We start from the raw sequence: 27,010 nt of genomic DNA, 5'->3' as shown, positions 1-27,010 counted from the left end.
CGGCAACAGCTCACCATGGGAAATATTTATGGGAGTTTTCATGGTTGATGTCTAGATAAAAGGAATGTAGGAACTCAACTCTGAAAAGGAAATCAACAGTGGATCTTCACGGAAAAAAAAATGCGGAACATCGTTAAGGCAGAAGAGTCAGAATAAAGTTTATTTTTATGGAAATTAAGGTATATCCTACAAGAAAAGATCTATTGCATCAAGCTAAACTGTGTCTAGTCCAGTATCGGCAAGCCCGATAATTTTTTAAAAGAGCAAATGCACTATTATTTGGTGTCCAGTTGTCTCCATTTGGTTACTATAGTTCACATTGTTGTACCAATTAAAACAAAAATGAAATGGGGAAAAAAATTGAGCTGCTTTGAGTGCTTCATTACAACGTACTCTGTGGTTTGTATCTTTTGCTCTAATGCTAAACAGAAGGCTGCCAGCAATTAGTTTATTAATTACGCCAAGTGTCAAATTCGTTACTTGGAAGAAAAAACTAGAGAAGGGATCCTAAAGATATCTTGGTCTGAGCATGGATTAATTGTTTCACCCCGTAGAGCAGAGGAAATCGCTTTAACGAACAGGAAGTTGAGGCACTACTAAAGCAAAGGCCAGATAAAAAGTGCCTTGAGAAGGGGGCAATGTGAGAAAACGTCTCGTTCTAGTCCCTTCCTGGTTCACACCAAGGTTGGGGGAAAGAAGCTTATTCAGAATTGCAAGATTCTGTTAGTATAGCTTTACAATCAAAGTAGTGCTATCTTTCCAGGTCCTGTCCCTTTCAGATGTGTTATCCTTCAACTACCATCACCTAGTGGACAGCTTGTTCAGTGAGACATAGGAGTTGAAGTCTAACACATTCAGAGCACAACAAATGTGAAAAATTGCTTTAAATTCTATATTTAAAGTTGAGTGATTACATTCTACCCTACAGTATTGTTTCTACCTTAAAGAATGATTTGAAAAGTCAGTTTGTGAGTTCAGAAGCCAGCTGGAACATACCACAGAGGTGCTTAATTGGAATGGACCTCTGGAATGTTGTCTTTCAAGTCCTGTTTTGAAAAGAAAACTTGACACTCTTCTAAAGGCACACACGTACACACTTCTCTGGCTTCTTTCACATTCGGTATGCTTTGCTACAGTTTTCCTCTCAGAGAAGAATAGCCATCATAAACCAAAGATTGATCCAGAGAGACTGCTTTAGAGCTGTAAGAACCAGCCTTCTCTTCTCTGTCCACAAGGCAGACGTCCTCCTGACACCACCTGCGGAAGGTAAGGAGAAAGCCTTCTGTCTTCAAATTAAAATGGCATTTCCCACTTTCAGACCCCCATCTACCTCATCATTGCTTCCTATTGCTAAAAGGGGATGGCGCATCCTGGATACCGAGTATATTGCAGAAAGCTTTGGTGGCATCTGCCCTGGCAGCTGAGCTCTAGAGCTTAATGACACATCAGAAAACTGGATAAACAAAGCCGATCATTTTGAGGTGCTGTAAACATCGCGTACCCCAGAGGCCCCCAATCTTTTGGGTACCAGGGACCGGTTCCACGGAGAGAGGTTTTACATGGACTGCAGGGGTGTGTGGTTTCGCAGGCTGCCGGCATCCCATGGATGGAGCTTCGCTTGTTTGCACAGACCGATTTCTAGCATGACACGCACCGGTGCCAGTTCAAGGACCAGGTGTTGGGGACTCCTGGTGTACCCCTTTGTTAGGACAGAGGTGAGTGATTTTCCCATAGTCTAGGAACGGAACTACTTCTCACAACCAGTTAGAAGGCTGCCTGTGTCACTGCAAGGGTGGACTGAGGGAGGTTGATCAGGGAGGTTGTTTGGAATATTGGGGAGGGGGGCAGACCACTCCCTTTTTACCTAACTTGCAAGCTGGAAATTGTTATCTAAATTTTGTCCAATTTCAGTAGAATAATATTGGGCCTGAAGGGGATTTTAAGGGAGGAAAATGGTAGCTGTTGTCATCCCCAAATTTGATTCCCATTTCCATCCTTAATGTTTAAAAGGCGGGGAGGCAAGGGGGAACCCAATTTGTGCCACTACACTCACACCTAAGTTCAGGGGTACTATGGGGAACTCATTGTCCCCACCTGCACTAAGGCTGTCAGCTGCTCTTTGCTGGGTCTGATTGTTCATTTTTCTTCTGCAAACTCCAGTCTCAGTTCTCTGGCCTCGTGTCAGGTGCTTGTCCTATTCAAGCTGCTATTTCTCAATTTTCAGAGCAAGTACTGCAGCCATAGAGCAAAATTGTTTCCCAACTTAATGTGTGCAATATTTTGGGTTTCACAGTCTTTGCTTTGATATTAAATTTAATGGGTACCTCTGAGCAGCGTAGATATTTGTGGCTGATGCACCAGCCCTGGCGGCCTGCTCCAGCAGAAGGACTCCTGCGGGAAATAAATGCATAGTCGATTAACATTTCTGATTTGCTTCCTAATGAGATCTAATGGGATCTACCCTGTAACCCGAATCGTCTGGGCACTTGACCACATGGAGAACTCTTTATTGTGGGCAACAATTTGGAAGCTCCTTTTAAAGTCTTCCTATTAATCCTCATTAGCAGCATTCCAGGGACCATTTTCTCTTGAAGAAAGGACTTCCTGCTTGTTTTTTAGCCACTGCCAAACTTGATTTTAGGAGAACAGTTCACAGCATGAGCTGTGGAATTAGAAAATAATCCCCAACATGTTAAATAATGCACAAGAACTGCTTCAGATCCCATTTATAGAAGACAAGACTAATTTTATTGATCTTAAGTTTAATCTGAGCTCAAAATCTGTGGGTTTCCCTACCTCCCTGATCGATTCAGTTTTGTACTGTTAAATTTGTTGCTTTTTTTAATTTCTAACTGTAGCACAGTACTATCCTCAGTGCTGCACATACCACAAGCTAGTTTTTCTCTAATTAGCCTGCTTGCCAACAATTACAGAACCAGAGGCTGTTCGGTTTTCTGTCTGTGCTATGACTCCAACAAAGAGAATCCTGCTTGTTAAGTATTGCATGCAAACTCTGAATGCTGGGTTGGTTTAGAGGATTCAAAGTCTTTCTGAGCAACATTGAACAATTTGAGATGATTTTTGTGTTGAGCAATTACCTACATAGATCCATGCCAGAGTATAGGCAAAGTCTCTCACTGCAAGTTGCCACTCAGCTTCTCCCTTCGAGTCCATTCTTGGAACAAACTGCTTGAGTTTTTGTAGATTATTCTGAACTATTTGCACAGAAGTTTGCAGTTCGGACTGTCGGGTAGCTGCCTCCAATTTGGCCTACAAGGAAACTCTCAAGTCACAGAACAAACACTCAGAATAACCCTCAAATTACCTCGGGCTAGCAGAAGAAATTACTCAACTGCCACTTCTCTGAAGATAGGATTCTCTATTCCCACAAGACTGTTGCAAAAAAGTAAGGATAAGATTAGTGGTACCTCAGAATGAACTGGTTATACAAGCATCTGTGAATCAGAGAAGAGAGTCAATCTTTATTCCAGCTAGGACTGCATTGGTCTTTTGAGGGTTACATACCTCAATTAGTGGATGGGACAACTGATGTAAGAAGTGGCAGTAAATTTTGATTGTGCTACTTAAAAGACCAATGGGAGATGATGAGGCTGACTAAGCCTGTTGCTCCTACTAGGAGCCTCTCAAATTTTAACATTTATCAGTGGTGGGACAAACTCATTTATTGGTGTCTGCAGAAAGCTTACCTGGGCAGTGGAGAAAAAGACATCCAGCGCTTTTCCTTGGCTCTTGAGAATGCAGCGCAGAACATCCAGGGACAGGATGTTAGTAGTTCCCTCCCAGATTGGTAGCACCTGGGGGGGGGGGGAAGAGAGGCAGAGCTGGAGAAGCAGATGCCAGAGGGGCAACCTCTAGGAGTAAGTTGGGCTGACCGAGGATAACCGTCCCAAAGTCTCCCAATAGTTCTCATGGTTTTAAGAATAAGGTATTTTCACATTTCTATGAATGAATGTTCTGCGCTTTAATGTGTTCTTCTCACTAGAATTGCTTAAAAATAAATCAGTTCTCAGTCATGACCTTAGAAATGTTATTTTTTAATATTTTCCTTTATAAGTGAATTTGTCTTTCAGATACTTGGAACATCCCCAAGTGTTGTGGAATACCACTGCTATATCTTCAAAGGCAAATATTCAGTTTCTTTTTATTTCTTTCAGTTTTTCAGACTTTTTATTTCTTTTATTTCTTTAAGAAAGAACTTTCTGAGTATTCAGAGGCCTGAATTACGTTTCCCCCTTTTCTTCATGATCTCAGAAGTCTACTATAACAAAGCTTATGTCAGGAAGAAAAAGTGAAACAGAGGAACTAAGGTGCAGATTTGTCTTCCTGTTTCTTCTCTCTAAAATAGCAGCAGACTGCAAAAAATAAGAGAAGGAGTAAAAAAAGAAAAAGTCCAGTGCTTTTTACCTGGCTAGACCGGAGCAAAACAGGCAGGCCTGTATCTTCCATGAAGCCCTGTCCTCCGAAACACTCCAGGCCTTCTGAATTCACAGCAACAACCTGAAACACAAACTGACTTGTTTACACATCTGACAAATAAGCTGGGCTGAGAGAAGGACAAACAACAATCCACCAGGTATATAAATGTTAGAATCTATTTTTGCTTTTGTGCATTTGATCTTTAAGGACCTCTCAGCCCTCTTGGCTCAAGGATTGGGGGGGGGGGCCTTCCTCCCAGTGAAATATGATCAGAAGGAGCCCTGCAGCCCGCTTCTGACAAGCCCATTCCGCTCAAAGACGTCTGCTTTCAGGAACTTATGACAAAAACTGATGCCTTTGGAGAAACATTGTCAGGGGAAGAGGGGCTGACAATGATCCCCGATTCCTTGATCCCTAGACTGAACGGCCCTGTAGAGATGCCCTCTTGGCCAGTCTTGGGAACCGCTTAGCCCACGGAATCAAACTGAGCCTGACCTGCTTTGCAGTGTAAAGTTTAGCGAGAGGAGTGAGCAGCCTCAGCATGAGCTTCTCCTGCTCCGTCGCCATCTTCGTTTCTTCCAGGCCAAGCAGTCTCGCGAGCTCCATCACCAGCAGGAACGCTCCTTGGACTTGCACCTGCACAGGTGGAATGGCAGTTGCTCTGAGCAAGACCCCTTGAGGCTGACAACCACCACCACCACCTCTTCCTCCTCCCTCCCTCCCTGCACAAGTACCCGAAGCAATAATCATATGGCAAACTACGAACCATAGTTTACAAGTGCAAATGGCAGTTTCCTTGTGTGTGGCCAGTTCCCTGCAGTGGAGAAATCCCTGTAGTTTTCTTGGGAATGTTTTTGGAAGTGATTTGTCCTCGGCTGCTGCTTCTTCTAGGGCTAACAGAATGTGACCAGCCCAAGGTCACCCCGCTGGCTTTGGACTTAAGGTAGGACTGGAACTCACAATCTTCCAGGTTTTAGACTTGTGCCCTCACCACTACAGCAAACTGCCTCTCCTTCCCTAGCATATTAAACTTTCTGAATCTTACATGATTCATTCTGTTCTTCACATTCTCCAATTGTATGTTACTTTACCTACGCTGGCGTTTGGTTTCAAACAAAAATAGGAAAAAATGCTGGAATCTTTCCCAAGTACATTGGGACCCGAGAGGGTGTGTGCTCACCTCCATCCGTGCCAGAGTTTGCATATGCAAAGGGTGATCCTTCAGAGGTTTCCCAAAGGCTTCCCTTTTGGTGGCATAATCCCGTGCCAGGTCGACCATTCTGTGGATGGAAATCAAGCCCATCACGGGGATTAACTGTTGCCTTTTCTACTACTTAAAAATATATTTTCTGCCATTTCCCAGAATTTAATGTCATTCGTTCATTAAGTCATAACCACATGGGAATCAGTACCTAAGGTAATATACTGGAGGGATATAACATTAATGTAATAAAAATGTTAAGAACTTTTTATTGTTTCTTTATCAATCCATAATAAAAATATTTCCATTTCTCTTTATAGACTATAGGAACACTCAGGAATATGCTGCCAATATTGGACAATAAAATGGGTATTTTTCTTGCTTAAAGTGTGCAAATAGGTGTGTGAAGATGTTGAAATGCTGAATACACCTGAGTATTCCTTTACGGTTTCAGTAACTTGGCCAACATTTTCCAATGACGTCGCCACATCTCTAGCAATTTGAAATTTAGGAGATGGCAAACTACATTTTCCAATTGTTCACACCAATTTAAGTTTGCCTAATTATCCTTGAGATAACAGAAGAAAGGAATTGCTTCTAATTTGCCCAGATATAGTTTTTCCTAGTTGCTTCTACTTCCGGGTTGGAAATCACCTTCTCATTATTCCCGCTGCAGCCACAGCATTATAGATCCTAGCGATGTTTAACATGTCGGCAATGCAAGGTATCCCCTTGCCTTCTGCAGAGATCTGAAAGCATCAAGAAACAGCTTCAAACTACTGCAACATTGGTACATTTACAAAACAGAAATTCTTAAAATACCATTTTCAGGATCTGAGAAAGAGAAGAGCAAGTAGTTTGAAGCAAAGCAAGAAAGAGAGCTTTATTCCAAAGACTGGACCTACAAACCAACCTTTCAATTTAAATAACTAATTCTAGAAATGTACAAGGTCTGCAAATCAGAGGGGCTATAAAGCTGAGTACGCACAATTCAAGCAAAAGAGTAATTTTCTGGAGCAACATAGGATACTAAAACCACGTTCTATCACAATTTGCTACGGAATGCACTGAAGAGCTATATTTACCAGGCTCTGAGGTCTGATGTTTTCTGAACCATTGCTCACAAGTCTCAAGACTTTTTGTTTCTGCTAAAAGTTTTAAAAACAACAGAAATCATTTCAACTAAGTAGTGCCAGACACCAGAGGTGAGGCTCTTCCCCTGCGTAACTCTTCCACTCCCCAGAAGTGTTCACACAGAACCCTAACAATTGTCTGTTGCGAATGTGTAATGTTTTTTTCGTCCAGAGGTCAGACCTGCCGGTATAAATCAGTATGCTAGCTGGGGAATTCTGGGAATGGAAGCCTACATTTTTTAAAATTGCCAAATTAGAAAAACACTAAACAATCCTTCCAACTTGCTGAGTCTCTCCTTTCAAAGTCAGCCCCCCCCCCCGCCTGGCTGCACTCTCTGCGCTCCTCTCAGTGAACGGAGGAGCAGAAATACTTTCCTCCGTGGTTCCTACCAGATGTGCTCGCGCTCCATCCAGCAACAGCTCTGCGGTTGGCATCTCCCTTGTGCCCAGCTTCTCTTTCAGCCTCTCTATTTTTATGCCATTCAGCTTCCCGTCCTCATATGTCTTCAGGTAGAAGAGAGAAAGGCCTCTGGAGCCCTGCCACACAAAAGATGCTAGCCTGAGACCTTGTTCGGGGGGAATGAAATAAATGCAGCTGGAGTTCGGACATTACTAACTGCACAACTACTTGCAAGCTACTGTTTCATATTCTTTGGGCTCGCCTGGGAATCTGACCTGTTTTATCTGCCCATCTGGCCCCACGATCCTTGCCAGGGTCAGCGCCATATCTGAATCAGTGGCTGATGTGAACCATTTGAAACCGTGCAAGCTGTAGGAGCCATCTGGAAGTTCCCGTGCCACAGTTTCTGTTCCACCTCCTGCAAAAGTAATAATAATAATAAAAAAAACATATTTTTGCTGCTGGGAATCTTCCCTGGAAGATGAAGTGAGATATCAGTGACCACTGATTGATAGTTAGGTTTCGATCCTGCTTTTCATTCAGGAGTTTGTGGTGATCTTCACAACTCCCTCTTCCTATTTTCCACAGCACAACCCTGTGAGGTAGGCTGGACTTCTAGAGGTAGTGCCTGCTCAAACAAACAAATTTTTGTTATAGCCAGGCATCAAAATGCATTTTAAAAATATAATACTTTCTCAGTAATGTCAATCCCTACTTAACATTCTAGCTATTAAGGGTTAAATTAGCTGGCAGCACAATTCATCTGCCTCTGAAGATGTGTTTTAAGGTTTCCAATTTCATCAGGGGTAATGTGAGCAAGGGATCTGATTTTATCTGCCATAAAATGTGATTGAAGAGTGCTCTACAAGAGGATAACCTGTACAGCCATTGTGCAAGTTGTAGTATATGGATTTCCTATGTGCTATAGCATGCATAAAGCACAAAATTCCAAAAATAGCAAAAAACACAAAACATGCCTGGAAAAATGGCATAACATACAAATTTAACGTCTTTAAATGGAGACGGTTGAATAAGTAAGCCTGCCCAAATAAAGTCTTATTTGCTAAACCGTATATTTTAGAAAGGTAGGATTGGGCCTCTCCATTGGATCCCCTTACCAACGTCAGAGCCGCCTTTGCGTTCGGTCATCCATTGGCCAGAAATCCAGAATGTCTTGGGGTCACAGGAGGTCAAATGAGCATAGGCTTCTTCCAGGGGTTTGGGGATACCTAAAGACTGTTGGAGTTGCAAGCAAGAGACAAAAGGCAGATACTGTATCGAGAAGGATGGAGAGATAAACTACCTGTCAGCCCTACCTTCAATTCCTAGAAGAGATGGGATGACACAAGCAAGAGGAATAAAAGTACACGGGGGTCACCATCATCATTGCCATTGGGCATCTGCTTGCATCTAATATGGAAAGCAGCAAGATAGTCAGGAACCCTGGCACAGCAGGACAGCTGCCAAACTGGGTCATGGGAAAAGTCGCTGAGCAGCAAAGTTAGGCAAGGGAGCTTCTCCAGAGATATCACACCCACAGCTGTCAACGGTCATGGCTTAAGGCAAGCTCGGAGGAGGAGAATCACCAAGGCCTTTTGATACCCTGAGTTTGATTAACTGATACTCTTGACTCTTTGATACCCTGAGTTTGATTAACTCATGCAGCCCCTCAGCCAGGGGCTTCCAATTAAAAGACCAAGAGGTGCCCCAATGCTTCCTTCTAAGTGCTTTGTGTTGCTCTCCTGGTTGATCAGAGTGTTACTGGGGTGGGGATGGACGGGGGAGGGCAGAATCCAATTATCCTTCAGGGAATTCTTTTCATAGTGTTGATGGAAAGAGCTATGACTATTCAACAGGTACAAAAGGATGGACTTTCCAATTTGTTGGCATGAAGACAGAGGGATAGGGGATAGGACAGAGATATTTTTACAAATGTTACTAAGAACACTGGAAGGTTTTAAATAAGAGTCACTTAGTCCAGCAGTTCCACCTTTGCAACATTAAAGGCTTACCTCAATCACTTTTGCTGCTCCATCAGTCATGGCTAGAGGGCATACATAGCTAGCAGAACAGGACACAAAAAGATACAGCTTGGCAATCTGATGAACACGACTGCGAAAAGAGAAATATGTGAAAGTATACTTAGCATGCCTCCCCAAAACCCTTTTATGGCAGATTTGAAACACTACCAGGAAAAGGACTTCAGAGGAAGGAAGCGATTCAGGGGCTGGAGGCTAAAACATATAAAGAACAGTTGCTAGAATTGGGGATGTCTAGTTTAATGAAGAGAAGGACCAGAGGGAACATGATAGCAGTCTTCCAGTATCTCAGGGGCTGCCCCAAAGAAGAGGGAGTCAAGCTATTCTTCAAAGCCCCTGAAGGCAGGACAAGAAGCAACGGATGGGAACTAATCAAGGAGAGAAGAAACCTAGGAGGAATTTCCTGACTGTGAGAACAATTAATCCGTGGAATGACCTACCTCCAGAAGTTGTGGATGTTCCATCACTGGAGGTTTTTAAGAAGAGATTAGACAGCCACTTGTCTGAAATGGTCTAGGGTCTCCTGCTTGAGCAGAGGGTTGGATAGAAGACCTCCAAGGTCCCTTCCAGCTCTCTTATTTTGAAGCAGGGGTGAATTGAAGGCTCCATGGAGAGCAGAGCCCATGACTGCAGCAAAATGAGGAAGGGACCAGCTTCTCAGAATTCCTGTGTGGAATTCTGAACAAGGAGGGGACCTGGGATTGCCCACACCTATTACAGGTAGCAGCTCCCCACCAGGAGACCACAATAGACTCCCATAGGTTTAGGACTCGGGGAGCCAAGGCATTGCCATCTTTACTCAAGCCATGGTTTGTCAGCTTCACAAGGAGATTGGCTTTGCATACAGCCTCTCTTAATCAGTTCTGGAAACTGCTGAATGTCCTTAATAATCCAAAAAGCAATTACCAATTCAGTTTATTGGGGTAGTAGGCCAGAGTGCTCTGTGAAAATTTGTCTGCTGTTATAAAAATGAATTTAAAAGAGATTATAGACGAAGAACAGGTTTTACTGGACAAAACAAACTGAGGCTAATCTAGCTTTATAGCCTTCTCTAAGCGCTTTACGGAGTCACTGTTTAAAGCTGGGGTCCCCAAACCGGGGACATGGACATGGATCTTTCTGCGGTACATTACTATCCGGGCCATGCAAGTGAGCAAAGCTTCATCTGTGCATGCGTTAAATCTAGATAATGTATGAAACCACTCTCCCCCCCCCCAGTCTATTGAAATATTATTTTCCATGGAGCCAGTGCCCAAAAGGCTGGGGACTACTGATTTTAAGGATCTAAAGACCAAAATCCATAAATGGAAAAGAAAGGACTATAAGGTTGGATTAGTACTTGATTAAAATATATGTTATTGTTTCTGGTCATTCTTAATGGACTTTTGCTCATGAGGATTAAATGAAAGGCTTTAAAATTGGTTTATAGCTAAGAGATAAGGAAAGAAGAGATATTTTGTTGAAATATCGGAGAGGCTGATAATTTTTTGAAGTTACTGAAATTGTGCTTGTAATGAATGAGGAAGTCATGTCTTTATATGTCTTTTCTTTTTTACTAGTTAAATTGGTGGATTTAATCAACTATTATTATTAAACAAAAAAACCCCACCAAACATTAAGCCTTGCCAGGATTTGACAATATGCAGGAGATGCCAGTAGAAGTAGTGTATACCTTTTTTTAATGAAAATTATCAGCACTTTTGATCAGTGACGTCATCAAAGCTTTTACTTAGCTCTTTTTTGGTTTTGAACGTCCATAGAATTAGTCTAGGGTTAACCTAATCATGTACCCAGAGGATTGACTGCCAATCTTGATGGGATTAGGCCAAAACGTCACATCCGGAGGGTGGGGGCTGAGCACGTCACTTCCTTTTAGGGCGATGCCCTGTTGACGTAACCAGCACGTGGGCTTGTTTACTTTGATGACGTCACTGATCAAAAGTGCTGATAATTTTCATTAAAAAAAGGTATACACTACTTCTACTGATGCCCAAACAAGTTCACATGGCTTTGCATGGCTCCCATAAACCAGAGCAGTACCTCCAACAGGAATGTCTCCTTTTATAACCTTCAGCCACAAGGCTCTCCTCAGCAGAGATGTCCTTCAGCCTCTTCCAGGCTGGGCAGGTGATCACTTGGTCCACACGCTGTCCCCAGGCATCAAAATGCAATAATCTAGGAGGGTTTAGCTCACACTCACGGCCCAAGAACTGAATTTCATCTCTCAAACGATCTCCAAACCGTTCCAGGTCAGGGTTCACCTCGGCAAACAACTACAAGGTCAATGTATAAATATGGAACGTGAAGAGGTGGTGGTAGGACAGGAACCAGAAAGTAATTTTGAAAGGAACAAAGGAAACCTAGTTGAAGGGCTGCTGATTTTTTTTGTATTTGGCCAGGAGTTTCATATGATGTTGCTTCTTCAAATAAGCTAAGTTTGTGGTCACCTCTCAGTGTCTTTCCTAAAGAACACTCAGAATGTATATGAGCTCAGCTTTAAGCTCAGTTCACTGTTTTCCAATCATCCTTTTCTTGGGTAAAACAACTGATGAAAATACAGCATTGAAAAGGGATATATGAATCAAAGTTTTTGTTGGCTCCTTTCCTAAGAGCTATCTCCAATCCAGGGTTGGAAATATGTCCATCTGTCAGAGCACAGGAATTGAGAAATTCTCCCAGAGCTTGTTTAGCTCTTTAGCCCGAGCGGGAATCTAATGCATGATTTCTCTTTGGGCATCCGGAGGAAAAAAACAAATATAGATTCTTTAAATGAAATGTCAATACTTTAAATGCACAGGTAGTCCTTATAACTGTTTAACAACAGTTCAAAGTTACGAAGGCCTTGGACAAAGTGATCCAACCTTTGAGCTGCTAGTGATATGAATGATTTACTTACGGTGGAATATTACAAAGTATGTGACTTTTGTTGTACATAAATGATTTAACAATTGTTGGATTGCAGTGTATAAACAACCTGCCTCCAGAAATTGTGGATGCTCCAACTGCAAGTTTTTAAGAAGAGACTGGACAACTGTTTGTCTGAAACGGTACAGGGTTTCCTGCCTGAGCAGGGTGTTCGACTAGAAGACCTCTAAGGTCCCTTCCAACTCATCGTTATTGTTATTATTAAGTAAAGGTGGTGGAAAATGTCACTCACTCAATGTGGCTGAGCCAGAACTCCAAACAGCCTCAGACACCATGGCTAATGGTGTGAACTGCAATATTAGAAGGACTGCAGCTGCTTAACTTGTATTTGCTACGAGCTGAAGTATGTTTTTGTATAATCATTTCTTTGCAATGGTATTGTATCAATATTGCAGCTCTATTGCCATAATTTAATGAGTGAACAAGATCATTGATGTTTTTTTTCTTCTTCCAAATTTGTGTTTCCTGAATTCAGGATGCTTATGTAATCATTCCATTCCATTCCATTCTCCTATTTCCTAATCGCCCATCTCCCTCAAATAAGCAACATTATGCAATATATGCAAAAAGTGTTTGTTTAAAGATTCTGCCCCCCCCTTTTGTTGATGTTGCAGATACGCATAAACAGCAGAGTGCATTCTAAAGGTAGTCCTCACTTAATGAGAACCAGTGAGTGTTCAAAGTTATGACAGTATTCTAAAAACAGGGAAACACTGAAATTTAAAACTTCTTCCTGACTACTTCAGGAAAAACAAGACTCCAGCTCTGCCATCACAACTCTAAAAGGAGATGAGTTCTTTTCATGGAAACTCAGTTTACTTCCCCCCCCCCCCAAACATATTAAGTCCCCAACCATTTTCTACAGATTAATATTCTTCTGCTGGCTTTCCTTCCTTCTCAGCATGGTGTAAACTGTCCTGTCCTATTTTTCAACCCCACACCAGCTAGTTGGGGGAAAAAAATTGGATAGTATCACACCTTTGAAGAAGGTTGAAAGGGGGGGGGCACTCCTACACAAGAGTTTAATGGAAACAGCCACCGTCTCTCTTAGGGCTTAAGGCCCTGTCAGGAAGGGAGGAAGACTCTGTGTTCTTAAATCTTTGGCATTAAAAAGGTGCAAGCTTTGCTTGGAAGAGATGTTGAGAAACGAAGCTGCCCTTTGGCTGCTAAGGTGAGAGAGCACCTTTTGTTTTGGTCCCAGGAACAGGGAAGGGTCCCCACCCCCACCCCCAGTATTTTCATTTCCCCCTTCTTCCAGCTTTTGGCGTCTGCAAAGCACAGATGGGGACCCCTCCCAAATCTGAGATGCAGAGAACTGGAGCTTTTCGCCCTCATTGGTGCTGTCATTAGAACCACCAGGCTGGAAGGGGCCTCCGAGGTCTTCTAGACCACCCCCTTGCCCGGACGCGCGACGGTTCCCAACCGGGTGCGCATTTCACTCTCCTGTCCCTACCGGGTTAAGGCACCTGGGCCGGGGGGCGCAGGAGCAAAAGCGATGGGTGGGTGGGTGGGAGGGGGGCAGCAAAAGAGGCGGAGAAGCGCCGAGCCAGCCTGGCAACCCAGCCCTGCAGCCCCGACCGTCGAGCCCCCCGTCTTGCGCCCGCTTCCCTCGGGACCCACCTGGGGAGGTAGGTGGGCTCTTAGGTAAGCCTGGAGCAAGGGGTCTTCCAGGTAGGGGTTCCCGATCCGAGGCGCTTCCATGGTTGCCAGCCTGGCAGAGGGATCCTCCAGCGCTCCGCAGCCTCCCGCTTCCCTCAAGGGCTCCGAACCCTCTAACCTTCCCGGCCCTGGCAGGGCGTTCCCCACCGGACTCGGGGGCAGGAGGGGCGGTTCTCCTCGTGTAGGAAAAGCGCGACTGTTGGAAGCAGAGCAGATCGGATCGCGAGTCTTTGGGCAGCTCTTCCAGCGCCCAGAGCGGGGCTGGGCTGGACCCAAGAGAGGCTGGCCGGGGGCTCGGGACGCCAAGCGGGTGGCAGGCAGCCCTCGGGGCTCTCGGTTGCTGCTGGGCAGCAGGAACTCCCCCCCCCAACTCATCCCCGCCCGGGGCAAAAGAAGGGGCAACCTCTGCAGCGCCTCCGCAAGCGCAGGGCGAGCTCCCCAAAGGAGGAAGCGTCTCCAGTGGATCTGCTCCGGTCGCCAAGAAAACTCTTGTTTTCTTTATTTTATTATTCATTCTTAAATAGATATTCAAAGATTTTTCTCTACCTTTGCCTGCCCCTTAAATTATTCTTCAAGAGAGCCTTTTGTTCTTCAGTTCCCTATCGCTTAAATTATTAGTATAAAGTATATATTTTCTGCAATTGGCTATTCCTTAAATTATTGTTAAAAAGAGTTTTTTCTCTTCAGTTGCCTGCCCCTTAAACTATTACTAAAAAGTTTTTTTTTCCCTCATCAGTTGCTTGTTGCGTTGATTTAAAAACAAACGGGCATAAAATGCATTGATTTAAAAAACAAAACGAAAACATGTCAAATGGTATTTAAAATTTATTCACAGATTTATTTTCACCCATAATGTCTTTTTTTTGTTTTTATCTTCTTCTTTCTTTTGCCCTTTAAATGTTTTGAAACAAATGTTTAAAGCTTTAAATCAGTAATAAAAACAAATAACCCCTTCGCAACTGAGACAGTACACATTGACTGTTCTGAGAATTGTAACATAATGTTTATTTACTCATGTTTTATGTTCAAGCTACAATGTCCTTTCTCATGGTCTTCAGTTACATTTTATCCAACCATTTATTTTGCCCCGTAAATGTTTTAAAATAAAAAAAATTAAAAGATTTCAAAAATAAAGAGTGAAAGGCAAAGAATGCAACAAAAACAGCAATGCATAAAATGCGGAGTTTGAAAGGAGAAAAATTCAGAGATATTTCAGAGGCAGAATCTGGGGATGGAAGAAACCCATATCCAGGAAGGTGCTGATGGCAATTTGTGCTGGTTCAAAGTATGCAGAGGCATAGAAATTCTTTTTTTTTAAAAAAAAAAATAATAATCGATCATGCACAAACAAAACTTTAGAAAAAGTTCTATGTAATTCTTCTTTAAAAAAATAAGAAATTTTCAAGTAATTTCTGATTGATGATACTAGCCTATGTTTAATGATTTTTTAACAGAATCTTGCTTGTGTGAGAAATCAATGCAATCGTGGGATAGTTGGAGCTTAATTGGAACGGACCTCTGGAATGTTGTCTTTCAAGTCCTGTTTTGAAAAGAAAACTTGACACTCTCCTAAAGGCACACACGTACACACTTCTCTGGCTTCTTTCACATTCGGAATGCTTTGCTACAGTTTTCCTCTCAGAGAAGAATAGCCATCATAAACCAAAGATTGATCCAGAGAGACTGCTTTAGAGCTGTAAGAACCAGCCTTCTCTTCTCTGTCCACAAGGCAGACCTCCTCCTGACACCACCTGCGGAAGGTAAGGAGAAAGCCTTCTGTCTTCAAATTAAAATGGCATTTCCCACTTTCAGACCCCCGTCTACCTCACCATTGCTTCCTGTTGCTAAAAGGGGATGGCGTATCCTGGATACCGAGTATATTGCAGAAAGCTTTGATGGCATCTGCCCTGGCAGCTGAGCTCTAGAACTTAATGACATATATATCAGAAAACTATATATATATATATATATATATAAAGCTGATCATTCTGAGCTGCTGTAAACCAATTACCACAAACCTCCCCATTAGGACAGAGGTGAGTGATTTTTCCAGAATCCAGGAATGAAATTTGCTCTCGTAACCAGTTAGAAAGCTGCCTGTGTGATAGCAAGGCCTTGCAGAGAAAGAGCAGAGGGTTACGTGGGGGTGGGGGGCAGAACATTCCTTGCAAACCTGAAATCTCCTAAAGTTTGTCCAATTTCAGTAGAATAATTTTAGGGTTGAAGCGGATTTTAAAGGTGAAAAAGATAGCTGCTGTCATCTCAAATCCTTAATTTTTAAAAGTGGGGAGGGGGGAGACAAGGGGTAACCCAATTTGTGCCACTAAAAATCACACATAAGTTCAGGAGAGCTGGGGAAACTCATCATTTTTCTTCTGCAAACTCCAGTCAGTTCTCTGGCCTCGTGTCAGGTGCTTGTCCTATTCAAGCTACTATTTCTCAATTTTCAGAGCAGCTGCTGCAGCCATAGAGCAAAATTGTTTCCCAACTTAATGTGTGCAATATTTTGGGTTTCTCAGTCTTTGCTTTGATATTAAATTTAATGGGTACCTCTGAGCAGCGTAGATATTTGTGGCTGATGCACCAGCCCTGGCGGCCTGCTCCAGCAGAAGGACTCCTGCGGGAAATAAATGCATAGTCGATTAACATTTCTGATTTGCTTCCTAATGAGATCTAATGGGATCTACCCTGTAACCCGAATCGTCTGGGCACTTGACCACATGGAGAACTCTTTATTGTGGGCAACAATTTGGAAGCTCCTTTTAAAGCTCCTTTTTTTTTTTTATTGAAAGTTTTATAAATTTTACAAAAAGACAAAAACAATACAAAACAAAAGACAACATATACAAAAAAGAAACTAAACATTACATATATATATATAAAAAAACCCCCATCCCCCACCCCTCACAAAAACCCTCCCTTCCCCCCCCCCGAGCTTCCCAGAGCAGAATATAGGCTTAATTAAAAATTAAGAAATAAAAATAAAAAATTAAATTAAAAAAATTATATTTATATATATATATATATATAAAAATATCTATATATATATATAAAAATAAAACTATATGATATTTTTGTATACCCAATCTAAATTGTATAAATTTTATCCATTTGTCCCAAACAGCAAGGAACTTCTCTTGCGTTTGTTGCTTTAAGAAAGCCGAAATCTTTGCCATTTCCGCCAGATAAGCTACTTTAAGAAACCATTCCTGCAATGTAGGCAAAGATTCCTTCTTCCAATATTGTCCTACTAACAGCCTATTTTAAAGCTCCTTTTAAAGTCTTCCTATTAATCCTTATTAGCAGCATTCCAGGAACCGCTTTCTCTTAAACAAAGGACTTCCAGCTTGTTCTTTTGCTACGGCCAAACTGCCATCTTCAGTGCTGCACTTACTACATGCAATAAGAATATGTCCTAATTAGCCCAGTTTCCATCAGCTCTAGGGCTTGAGTTCAATTTTGTTTTCTCTGTGCTTCATTTTGTACTGGAGAATCTTTGCCCTTTTTAAAGCATTACACACAAACTCTGATTGCTGGCTTGTGTAAGAGGATTATCATTCAACGTCTTTCTCAGCAACATTCAACAATTAATTTTATGGTAAGCAAGCGAAAGATCTCGAGGCGCTTGCTTCATTACCTTCATAGATCCATGCCAGAGTATAGGCAAAGTCTCTCGCTGCCAGTTGCCACTCAGCTTCTCCCTTCGAGTCCATTCTTGGAACAAACTGCTTGAGTTTTTGCAGATTATTCTGAACTATTTGCACAGAAGTTTGCAGTTCGGACTGTCGGGTAGCTGCCTCCAATTTGGCCTGCAAGGAAACTCCCAAGTCACAGAACAAACACTCAGAATAACCCTCAAATTACCTCGGGCTAGCAGAAGAAATTACTCAACTGCCACTTCTCTGAAGATAGGATTCTCTATTCCCACAAGACTGTTGCAAAAAAGTAAGGATAAGATTAGTGGTACCTCAGAATGAACTGGTTATACAAGCATCTGTGAATCAGAGAAGAGAGTCAACCTTTATTCCAGCTAAGGACTGCATTGGTCTTTTGAGGGTTACATACCGCAAAATTAGTGGATGGGACAACTGATGTAAGAAGTGGCAGTAAATTTTGATTGTGCTCCTTAAAAGACCAATGGGAGTTGATGAGGCTGACTGAGCCTGTTGCTCCTATTAGGTGCCTCTCAAATTTTAACATTTATCAGTGGTGGGACAAACTCATTTATTGGTGTCTGCAGAAAGCTTACCTGGGCAGTGGAGAAAAAGACATCCAGCGCTTTTCCTTGGCTCTTGAGAATGCAGCGCAGAACATCCAGGGACAGGATGTTAGTAGGTCCCTCCCAGATTGGTAGCACCTGGGGGGGGGGGAAGAGAGGCAGAGCTGGAGAAGCAGATGCCAGAGGGTCAACCTCGAGGAGTACGTTGGGCTGACCGAGGATAACCATCCCAAAGTCTCCCAATAGTTCCCATGGTTTTCTGGGTCTAGCACCATAAAACACTCAAGAATAAGGTATTTTCAAATTTCTAGGAATGAATGTTCTGCACTTTAATGTGTTCTTCTTACTGGAATTGCTTAAAAATAAATCAGTTCTCAGAAATGTTATTTTTTAATATTTTCTTTTATAAGTGAATTTGTCTTTCAGATACTTGAAACATCCCCAAGTGTTGTGGAATACCACTGCTATATCTTCAAAGGCAAATATTCAGTTTCTTTTTATTTCTTTTATTTCTTTAAGAAAGAACTTTCTGAATATTCAGAGGCCTGAATTACGTTTCCCCCTTTTCTTCATGATCTCAGAAGTCTACTATAACAAAGCTTATGTCAGGAAGAAAAAGTGAAACAGAGGAACTAAGGTGCAGATTTGTCTTCCTGTTTCTTCTCTCTAAAATAGCAGCAGACTGCAAAAAATAAGAGAAGGAGTAAAAAAAGAAAAAGTCCAGTGCTTTTTACCTGGCTAGACCGGAGCAAAACAGGCAGGCCTGTATCTTCCATGAAGCCCTGTCCTCCGAAACACTCCAGGCCTTCTGAATTCACAGCAACAACCTGAAACACAAACTGACTTGTTTACACATCTGACAAATAAGCTGGGCTGAGAGAAGGACAAACAACAATCCACCAGGTATATAAATGTTAGAATCTATTTTTGCTTTTGTGCATTTGATCTTTAAGGACCTCTCAGCCCTCTTGGCTCAAGGATTGGGGGGGGGGCTTCCTCCCAGTGAAATATGATCAGAAGGAGCCCTGCAGCCCGCTTCTGACAAGCCCATTCCGCTCAAAGACGTCTGCTTTCAGGAACTTATGACAAAAACTGATGCCTTTGGAGAAACATTGTCAGGGGAAGAGGGGCTGACAATGATCCCCGATTCCTTGATCCCTAGACTGAACGGCCCTGTAGAGATGCCCTCTTGGCCAGTCTTGGGAACCGCTTAGCCCACGGAATCAAACTGAGCCTGACCTGCTTTGCAGTGTAAAGTTTAGCGAGAGGAGTGAGCAGCCTCAGCATGAGCTTCTCCTGCTCCGTCGCCATCTTCGTTTCTTCCAGGCCAAGCAGTCTCGCGAGCTCCATCACCAGCAGGAACGCTCCTTGGACTTGCACCTGCACAGGTGGAATGGCAGTTGCTCTGAGCAAGACCCCTTGAGGCTGACAATCACCACCACCACCTCCTCCTCCTCTCTCCCTCCCTCCCTCCCTCCCTCCCTGCACAAGTACCCGAAGCAATAATCATATGGCAAACTACGAACCATACAAGTGCAAATGGCAGTTTCCCTGTGTGTGGCCAGTTCCCTGCAGTGGAGAAATCCCTGTAGTTTTCTTGGGAAGGGAATGTTTTTGGAAGTGATTTGTCCTCGGCTGCTGCTTCTTCTAGGGCTAACAGAATGTGACCAGCCCAAGGTCACCCCGCTGGCTTTGGACTTAAGGTAGGATTGGAACTCACAATCTTCCAGGTTTTAGACTTGTGCCCTCACCACTACAGCAAACTGCCTCTCCTTCCCTAGCATATTAAGCTTTCTGAATCTTACATGATTCATTCTGTTCTTCACATTCTCCAATTGTATGTTACTTTACCTACGCTGGCGTTTGGTTTCAAACAAAAATAGGAAAAAATGCTGGAATCTTTCCCAAGTACATTGGGGCCCGAGAGGGTGTGTGCTCACCTCCATCCGTGCCAGAGTTTGCATATGCAAAGGATGATCCTTCAGAGGTTTCCCAAAGGCTTCCCTTTTGGTGGCATAATCCCGTGCCAGGTCGATCATTCTGTGGATGGAAATCAAGCCCGTCACAGGGATTAACTGTTGCCTTTTCTACTACTTAAAAATATATTTTCTGCCATTTCCCAGAATTTAATGTCATTCATTCATTAAGTCATAACAACATGGGAATCAGTACCTAAGGTAATATACTGGAGGGATATAACATTAATATAATAAAAATGTTAAGAACTTTTTATTGTTTCTTTATCAATCCATAATAAAAATATTTCCATTTCTCTTTATAGACTATAGGAACACTCAGGAATATGTTGCCAATATTGGACAATAAAATGGGTATTTTTCTTGCTTAAAGTCTGCAAATAGGTGTGTGAAGATGTTGAAATGCTGAATACACCTGAGTATTCCTTTACGGTTTCAGTAACTTGGCCAACATTTTCCAATGACGTCGCCACATCTCTAGCAATTTGAAATTTAGGAGATGGCAAACTACATTTTCCAATTGTTCACACCAATTTAAGTTTGCCTAATTATCCTTGAGATAACAGAAGAAAGGAATTGCTTCTAATTTGCCCAGATATAGTTTTTCCTAGTTGCTTCTACTTCCGGGTTGGAAATCACCTTCTCATTATTCCCGCTGCAGCCACAGCATTATAGATCCTAGCGATGTTTAACATGTTGGCAATGCAAGGTATCCCCTTGCCTTCTGCAGAGATCTGAAAGCATCAAGAAACAGCTTCAAACTACTGCAACATTGGTACATTTACAAAACAGAAATTCTTAAAATACCATTTTCAGGATCTGAGAAAGAGAAGAGCAAGTAGTTTGAAGCAAAGCAAGAAAGAGAGCTTTATTCCAAAGACTGGACCTACAAACCAACCTTTCAATTTAAATAACTAATTCTAGAAATGTACAAGGTCTGCAAATCAGAGGGGCCATAAAGCTGAGTACGCACAATTCAAGCAAAGGAGTAATTTTCTGGAGCAACATAGGATACTAAAACCACGTTCTATCACAATTTGCTACGGAATGCACTGAAGAGCTATATTTACCAGGCTCTGAGGTCTGATGTTTTCTGAACCATTGCTCACAAGTCTCAAGACTTTTTGTTTCTGCTAAAAGTTTTAAAAACAACAGAAATCATTTCAACTAAGTAGTGCCAGACACCAGAGGTGAGGCTCTTCCCCTGCGTAACTCTTCCACTCCCCAGAAGTGTTCACACAGAACCCTAACAATTGTCTGTTGCGAATGTGTAATGTTTTTTTCGTCCAGAGGTCAGACCTGCCGGTATAAATCAGTATGCTAGCTGGGGAATTCTGGGAATGGAAGCCTACATTTTTTAAAATTGCCAAATTAGAAAAACACTAAACAATCCTTCCAACTTGCTGAGTCTCTCCTTTCAAAGTCAGCCCCCCCCCCCGCCTGGCTGCACTCTCTGCGCTCCTCTCAGTGAACGGAGGAGCAGAAATACTTTCCTCCGTGGTTCCTACCAGATGTGCTCGCGCTCCATCCAGCAACAGCTCTGCGGTTGGCATCTCCCTTGTGCCCAGCTTCTCTTTCAGCCTCTCTATTTTTATGCCATTCAGCTTCCCGTCCTCATATGTCTTCAGGTAGAAGAGAGAAAGGCCTCTGGAGCCCTGCCACACAAAAGATGCTAGCCTGAGACCTTGTTCGGGGGGAATGAAATAAATGCAGCTGGAGTTCGGACATTACTAACTGCACAACTACTTGCAAGCTACTGTTTCATATTCTTTGGGCTCGCCTGGGAATCTGACCTGTTTTATCTGCCCATCTGGCCCCACGATCCTTGCCAGGGTCAGCGCCATATCTGAATCAGTGGCTGATGTGAACCATTTGAAACCGTGCAGGCTGTAGGAGCCATCTGGAAGTTCCCGTGCCACAGTTTCTGTTCCACCTCCTGCAAAAGTAATAATAATAAATATATATATATATATTTGCTGCTTGGAATCTTCCCTGGAAGATGAACTGAGATATCAGTGACCACTGATTGATTGTTAAGTTTCGATCCTGCTTTTCATTCAGGAGTTTATGGTAATCTTCACAACTCCCTCTTCCTATTTTCCACAGCACAACCCTGTGAGGTAGGCTGGACTTCAAGAGGTAGTGCCTGCTCAAACAAACAAGTTTTTGTTACAGCCAGGCATCAAAATGCATTTTAAAAATATAATACTTTCTCAGTAATGTCAATCCCTACTTAACATTCTAGCTATTAAGGGTTAAATTAGCTGGCAGCACAATTCATCTGCCTCTGAAGATGTGTTGTAAGGTTTCCAATTTCATCAGGGGTAATGTGGTAACTCCTGTGTGAGCAAGGCATCTGATTTTATCTGCCATAAAATATGATTGAAGAGTGCTCTACAAGAGGATAACCTGTACAGCCATTGTGCAAGTTGTAGTATATGGATTTCCTCTGTGCTATAGCATGCATAAAGCACAAAATTTAAAAAATAGCAAAAAACACAAAACATGCCTGGAAAAATGGCATAACATACAAATTTAACTTCTTTAAATGGAGACGGTTGAATAAGTAAGCCTGCCCAAATAAAGTCTTATTTGCTAAACCGTATATTTTAGAAAGGAAGGATTGTGTTGGACCCCCTTACCAACGTCAGAGCCGCCTTTGCGTCCGGTCATCCATTGACCAGAAATCCAGAATGTCTTGGGGTCACAGGAGGTCAAATGAGCATAGGCTTCTTCCAGGGGTTTGGGGATACCTAAAGACTGTTGGAGTTGCAAGCAAGAGACAAAAGGCAGATACTGTATCGAGAAGGATGGAGAGATAAACTACCTGACAGCTCTACCTTCAATTCCTAGAAGAGATGGGATGACACAAGCAAGAGGAATAAAAGTACACGGAGGTCACCATCATCATCGCCATCGGGCATCTGCTTGCATCTAATATGGAAAGCAGCAAGATAGTCAGGAATCCTGGCACAGCAGGACAGCTGCCAAACGGGGTCATGGGAAAAGTCACTGAACAGCAAAATTAAGCAAGGGAGCTTCTCCAGAGATATCACACCCACAGCTGTCAATGGTCATGGCTTAAGGCAAGCTCGGAGGAGGAGAATCACCAAGGCCTTTTGATACCCTGAGTTTGATTAACTGATACTCTTGACTCTTTGATACCCTGAGTTTGATTAACTCATGCAGCCCCTCAGCCAGGGGCTTCCAATTAAAAGACCAAGAGGTGCCCCAATGCTTCCTTCTAAGTGCTTTGTGTTGCTCTCCTGGTTGATCAGCGTGTTACTGGGGTGGGGAGGGCAGAGTCCAACCAACCTTCAGGGAATTTTTTGATCATGTAGATGGAAAGAGCTATGATTATTCAACAGGTACAACATGGATATGATTTTTCCAATAAATTTAACATGAAGACAACCTGTTCTTTAAGAGGATAAGGTAGAGTAATATTTTACAAACAGTACTAAGAACACCTGGAGGTTTTAAATAATAATAATAAGAGTTGCTTAATCCAGCAGTCCCACCTGTTGAATATTAAAGGCTTACCTCAATTACTTTTGCTGCTCCATCAGTCATGGCTAAAGGGGCACTATAGGAAGCAGAAGATACTACAAAAAGATACAGCTTGGCAACCTGATGAACACGGCTATGAAAAGAGAAATATATGAAGCTATATTTGGCAGTGTCCTGCCACTCCCAGATTTAGAAGACTACTGGAGAAAGGACTTCCCAAGAAGCAATGGTAAAGAGTTTGGTTACTGGGGAACCCAAAAGTGCAACGGAATGAGGAGCTGATACAATTCTTTTCAGAATTCCTCTCGGGAGAAGGAGAGGACTCCGGATCACCCACTCCAGACAGCAGCTCCCCACAGTGAGAATGTATGACAGTGGCCTCCAGAAGATTTAGCACAGCGGTCCCCAACTTTTCTGGCTCTGCAGATTGGCAGCAGTGGGGGGGAGGAGAGGGATGGTTCTGCATATAAATAATTATAATAATTCATCTTATGGATGGTTAAGAATTCTATAAAAATAGGAAAATTTTGAAATTAAATATAATAAACCTTCCTGTGGGAATAATATTGTGGATTAGAAAGAAACATGATAAAAGGACTTTGAAGGTTGGACATAGAACCAAAACAAACTAAAAATTATTACGGAAAGGGAAGTCACCCACTAATACAGAATGGAGCAAAATATTCTAACTCTGGAAGAATTCGAAAAGATATTTACAAACAATGCACCTAGGAATTACTCTTAGTATTGTCTGCAATTATAAAAATGGTTTTAAAAGTTGTTTTAGAAGAGAAAGAAGTTTAATTGGACAAAACAAAGACCACAACAGTACCTCCAACAGGAATATCTCCTTTTATAACCTTCAGCCACAAGGCTCTCCTCAGCAGAGATGTCCTTCAGCCTCTTCCAGGCTGGGCAGGTGGTCACTTGGTCCACACGCTGCCCCCAGGCATCAAAATGCAATAATCTAGGAGGGTTTAGCTCACACTCACGGCCCAAGAAGTCAATTTCATCTCTCAAACGAGCTCCAAACCGTTCCAGGTCAGTGTTCACCTCGGCAAACACCTACAAGGTCAATGTATAAACAATAAGGACAGGAACCAGAAAGCTGCCTTTTGAAAAAGCACTTTTGAGACAACTATGACCTGGATGATTGAGAGTCTCCATAGTCAACCAGAAAGTAGTTCTGAGAGGAATAAAGGAAGCTAAGTTGAAGGGCTGCTGATTTCTTTCTTATTTGGTCTGTAGTTTCACCTGATGTTGAAGCTGATGTTGCTTCTTCAAACTTCAAGCTAAGTTTGCCGTTGCTACAATCTGGTCACATCCCTGTGCCTTTCCTAAAGAACACTCAGAAGATATGTGAGTCTGAAATTATTATTCTATCTTCTTTCATTGCACTCCTATCATCCTTTTTTGGGGGTGAAACAACGGATGAAAATACAGCTTTGAAAAGGCATGTCTCAATCCACGTCCTTTTCCTGACAGCTCTCTCCAGTCCCGGATCTGAAACATGTCCATGTATTGGGGAACAGGAATTGAATAGCTCTCCCAAGTTCTCCATTAGTCAGTTTAGTTCTTTAGTCTCAGTGGGAACCAAATGCATGGCTTATCTTTGGGCAGCTGAAGGAAGACCCCAAATACAGGTAGTCCTTGACTTACAACCACAATTGAGCCCCAAATTTCTGTTGTTAGGTGAATTTTGCCCCATTTTACCACCTTTCTTGCTACATTTGTTAAATGAATCATGGCAGTTGTTAAGTTAGGAACATTGTTAATTGAATCTGGCTTCCCCATTGACTTTGCTTCTCAGAAGGTCACAAAGGGGGATCACCTGATCCCAGATCACTGCAACCATCATAAATATGAGCCAGTTGCCAAGCATCTGAATTTTGTTCATATGACCGTGGGGATGCTGCTATAGTCTTAAATGTGAAAAATCATCATAAGTCACTTTTGTTCAGTGCCATTGTAACATTGAGTAGTCACTAAACAAACTGTTGTAAGTCAAGGGCTACCTGTATAGGTACTTTAAATGAGCATTAGAGCTTTAAATGTAATTATTTCTCTCCATGTACACAGACTGCAATTCCAATTCTCTCATTGTGGGAATATACAGATGTGTTTAATTATCCCAGACAAGTCCAAATATCTATCTATCTATCTATCTATCTATCTATCTATCTATCTATCTATCTATCTATCTATCTATCTATCTATCTATCTATCTATCATCTCTATCATCTCTATCAGAATAGAGCTGGAAGGGACTTTGGAGATCTTCTAGTCCAACCCCCTGCTCAAGCAGAAGACCAATACCATCTCAGATAAATGGCTGTCCAGTCTTTTCTTAAAAACCTCCAGTTATGAAGCACCTACAACTTCTGAAGGCAAACTGCTCCATTGGATAATTGGTTAAGAAAGGGATTTTAGTCCAGGACAAACGTGCTCATATACAAGATTAAGGTACCTCTCATCTAGTTGGCATATCACATGAACATCAAAATCAAGACAATCATTTATCCCATTTCGTTACTTTCCGTTCCCGAAAGAACAACGTGTTCTGTCTCTTAGTCTTCTGCATTAAAAGGGAATGAGCTGTGGTGAGAAGCCAAATGGGAGATGCTGGGAGAAAAAAGCCATGGCCTGCTCCTAAGCTAATTCAGTGCCTTTTGCGCAACTTTAGTGCTTGCAAAATTGGGCAAAAGGTATTGTTTTTTTACTGTAATGATAACAAGGTACAAACCCATTACCCAATCACAAAAGAATGTTTACATTGACTTAAAAAGTTTTACCTACATTTCTAACAAGCAGTTTTGGATAATGAAGGAAGAAGTTCGGGAAGCGCTGCTCTAGTCCCAGGAACAGGGAAGGGTCCCCACCCCCACCCCCAGTATTTTCATTTCCCCCTTCTTCCAGCTTTTGGCGTCTGCAAGCACAGATGGGGACCCCTCCCAAATCTGAGATGCAGAGAACTGGAGCTTTCCGCCGTCGTTGGTGCTGTCATTAGAACCACCAGGCGGGAAGGGGCCTCCGAGGTCTTCTAGACCACCCCCTCGACCGGACGCGTGGCGGTTCCCAACCGGGTGCGCATTTCACTCTCCTGTCCCTACCGGGTTAAGGCACCTGGGCCGGGGGGCGCAGGAGCAAAAGCGATGGGTGGGTGGGTGGGAGGGGGGCAGCAAAAGAGGCGGAGAAGCGCCGAGCCAGCCTGGCAACCCAGCCCTGCAGCCCCGACCGTCGAGCCCCCCGTCTTGCGCCCGCCTCCCACCTGGGCAGGTAGGTGGGCTCTCAGGTAAGCCTGGAGCAAGGGGTCTTCCAGGTAGGGGTTCCCGATCCGAGGCGCTTCCATGGTTGCCAGCCTGGCAGAGGGATCCTCCAGCGCTCCGCAGCCTCCCGCTTCCCGCAAGGGCTCCGAACCCTCTAACCCTCCCGGGCCTGGCAGGGCGTTCCCCACCCGCACTCGGGGGCAGGAGGGGCGGTTCTCCTTGTGTAGGAAAAGCGCGACTGTTGG

The 27,010-nt window shown here is 42.9% G+C and overlaps 3 protein-coding genes across 11 annotated transcripts in view; 1 reads left to right on the top strand and 2 right to left on the bottom strand.

Annotated features, from left to right (window-relative positions):
* Positions 1-133: 133 nt before the first annotated feature.
* Positions 134-13,945, bottom strand: LOC120303177 (acyl-CoA dehydrogenase family member 11-like). 2 transcript variants are annotated; one of them, XM_039332455.1, is made up of 15 exons: positions 13,756-13,945; positions 11,251-11,483; positions 9,184-9,283; positions 8,290-8,407; positions 7,447-7,589; positions 7,162-7,308; positions 6,724-6,786; positions 6,293-6,387; positions 5,618-5,717; positions 4,933-5,073; positions 4,426-4,518; positions 3,708-3,815; positions 3,099-3,270; positions 2,325-2,391; positions 134-1,257 (listed from the first exon to the last, which is right to left on the bottom strand). In XM_039332455.1, the coding sequence occupies exons 1-15, from the start codon at positions 13,834-13,836 to the stop codon at positions 1,131-1,133; spliced, it is 1,788 nt and encodes a 595-aa protein (XP_039188389.1). In that variant the 5' UTR covers positions 13,837-13,945; the 3' UTR covers positions 134-1,130. The 2 variants fall into 2 exon arrangements, with proteins under 2 accessions (XP_039188389.1, XP_039188390.1); XM_039332456.1 differs by lacking the exon at positions 6,724-6,786 and having other exon boundaries at positions 13,756-13,941.
* On the bottom strand, positions 134-26,897 carry LOC120303178 (acyl-CoA dehydrogenase family member 11-like). 4 transcript variants are annotated; one of them, XM_039332457.1, is made up of 16 exons: positions 26,768-26,897; positions 24,332-24,564; positions 23,533-23,632; positions 22,632-22,749; positions 21,783-21,925; positions 21,498-21,644; positions 21,060-21,122; positions 20,629-20,723; positions 19,954-20,053; positions 19,253-19,393; positions 18,748-18,840; positions 18,044-18,151; positions 17,432-17,603; positions 16,345-16,411; positions 15,311-15,545; positions 134-1,022 (listed from the first exon to the last, which is right to left on the bottom strand). In XM_039332457.1, the coding sequence occupies exons 1-15, from the start codon at positions 26,846-26,848 to the stop codon at positions 15,419-15,421; spliced, it is 1,788 nt and encodes a 595-aa protein (XP_039188391.1). In that variant the 5' UTR covers positions 26,849-26,897; the 3' UTR covers positions 134-1,022; positions 15,311-15,418. The 4 variants fall into 4 exon arrangements, with proteins under 4 accessions (XP_039188391.1, XP_039188392.1, XP_039188394.1 ...); XM_039332458.1 differs by lacking the exons at positions 134-1,022; positions 21,060-21,122 and having other exon boundaries at positions 15,394-15,545; XM_039332460.1 differs by lacking the exons at positions 134-1,022; positions 15,311-15,545; positions 17,432-17,603 and adding an exon at positions 17,659-17,726.
* Positions 1,126-27,010, top strand: part of HORMAD2 (HORMA domain containing 2) — a 43,357-nt gene continuing 17,472 nt past the window's right edge. The window contains exons 1-3 of one of the 5 annotated variants that reach the window (XM_039332464.1): positions 1,126-1,266; positions 1,358-1,715; positions 24,748-24,858. The gene's annotated coding sequence lies outside the window, so the exon portion shown is untranslated. Of the gene's footprint in view, positions 1,267-1,357; positions 1,716-15,429; positions 15,555-15,825; positions 15,831-24,747; positions 24,859-25,799; positions 26,583-27,010 lie in introns of those variants that run through there. The other 4 variants (XM_039332466.1, XM_039332468.1, XM_039332465.1 and 1 more) reach the window with 4 other exon arrangements.

Source organism: Crotalus tigris, unplaced genomic scaffold, assembly GCF_016545835.1.
Source record: "Crotalus tigris isolate CLP2741 ecotype Arizona unplaced genomic scaffold, ASM1654583v1 scf7180000024461.5605484, whole genome shotgun sequence".
Taxonomy (NCBI): Eukaryota; Metazoa; Chordata; class Lepidosauria; order Squamata; family Viperidae; genus Crotalus; species Crotalus tigris.
Note: the sequence above shows the minus strand (reverse complement) of the source record. Positions and strands in the feature narration are given on the sequence as shown.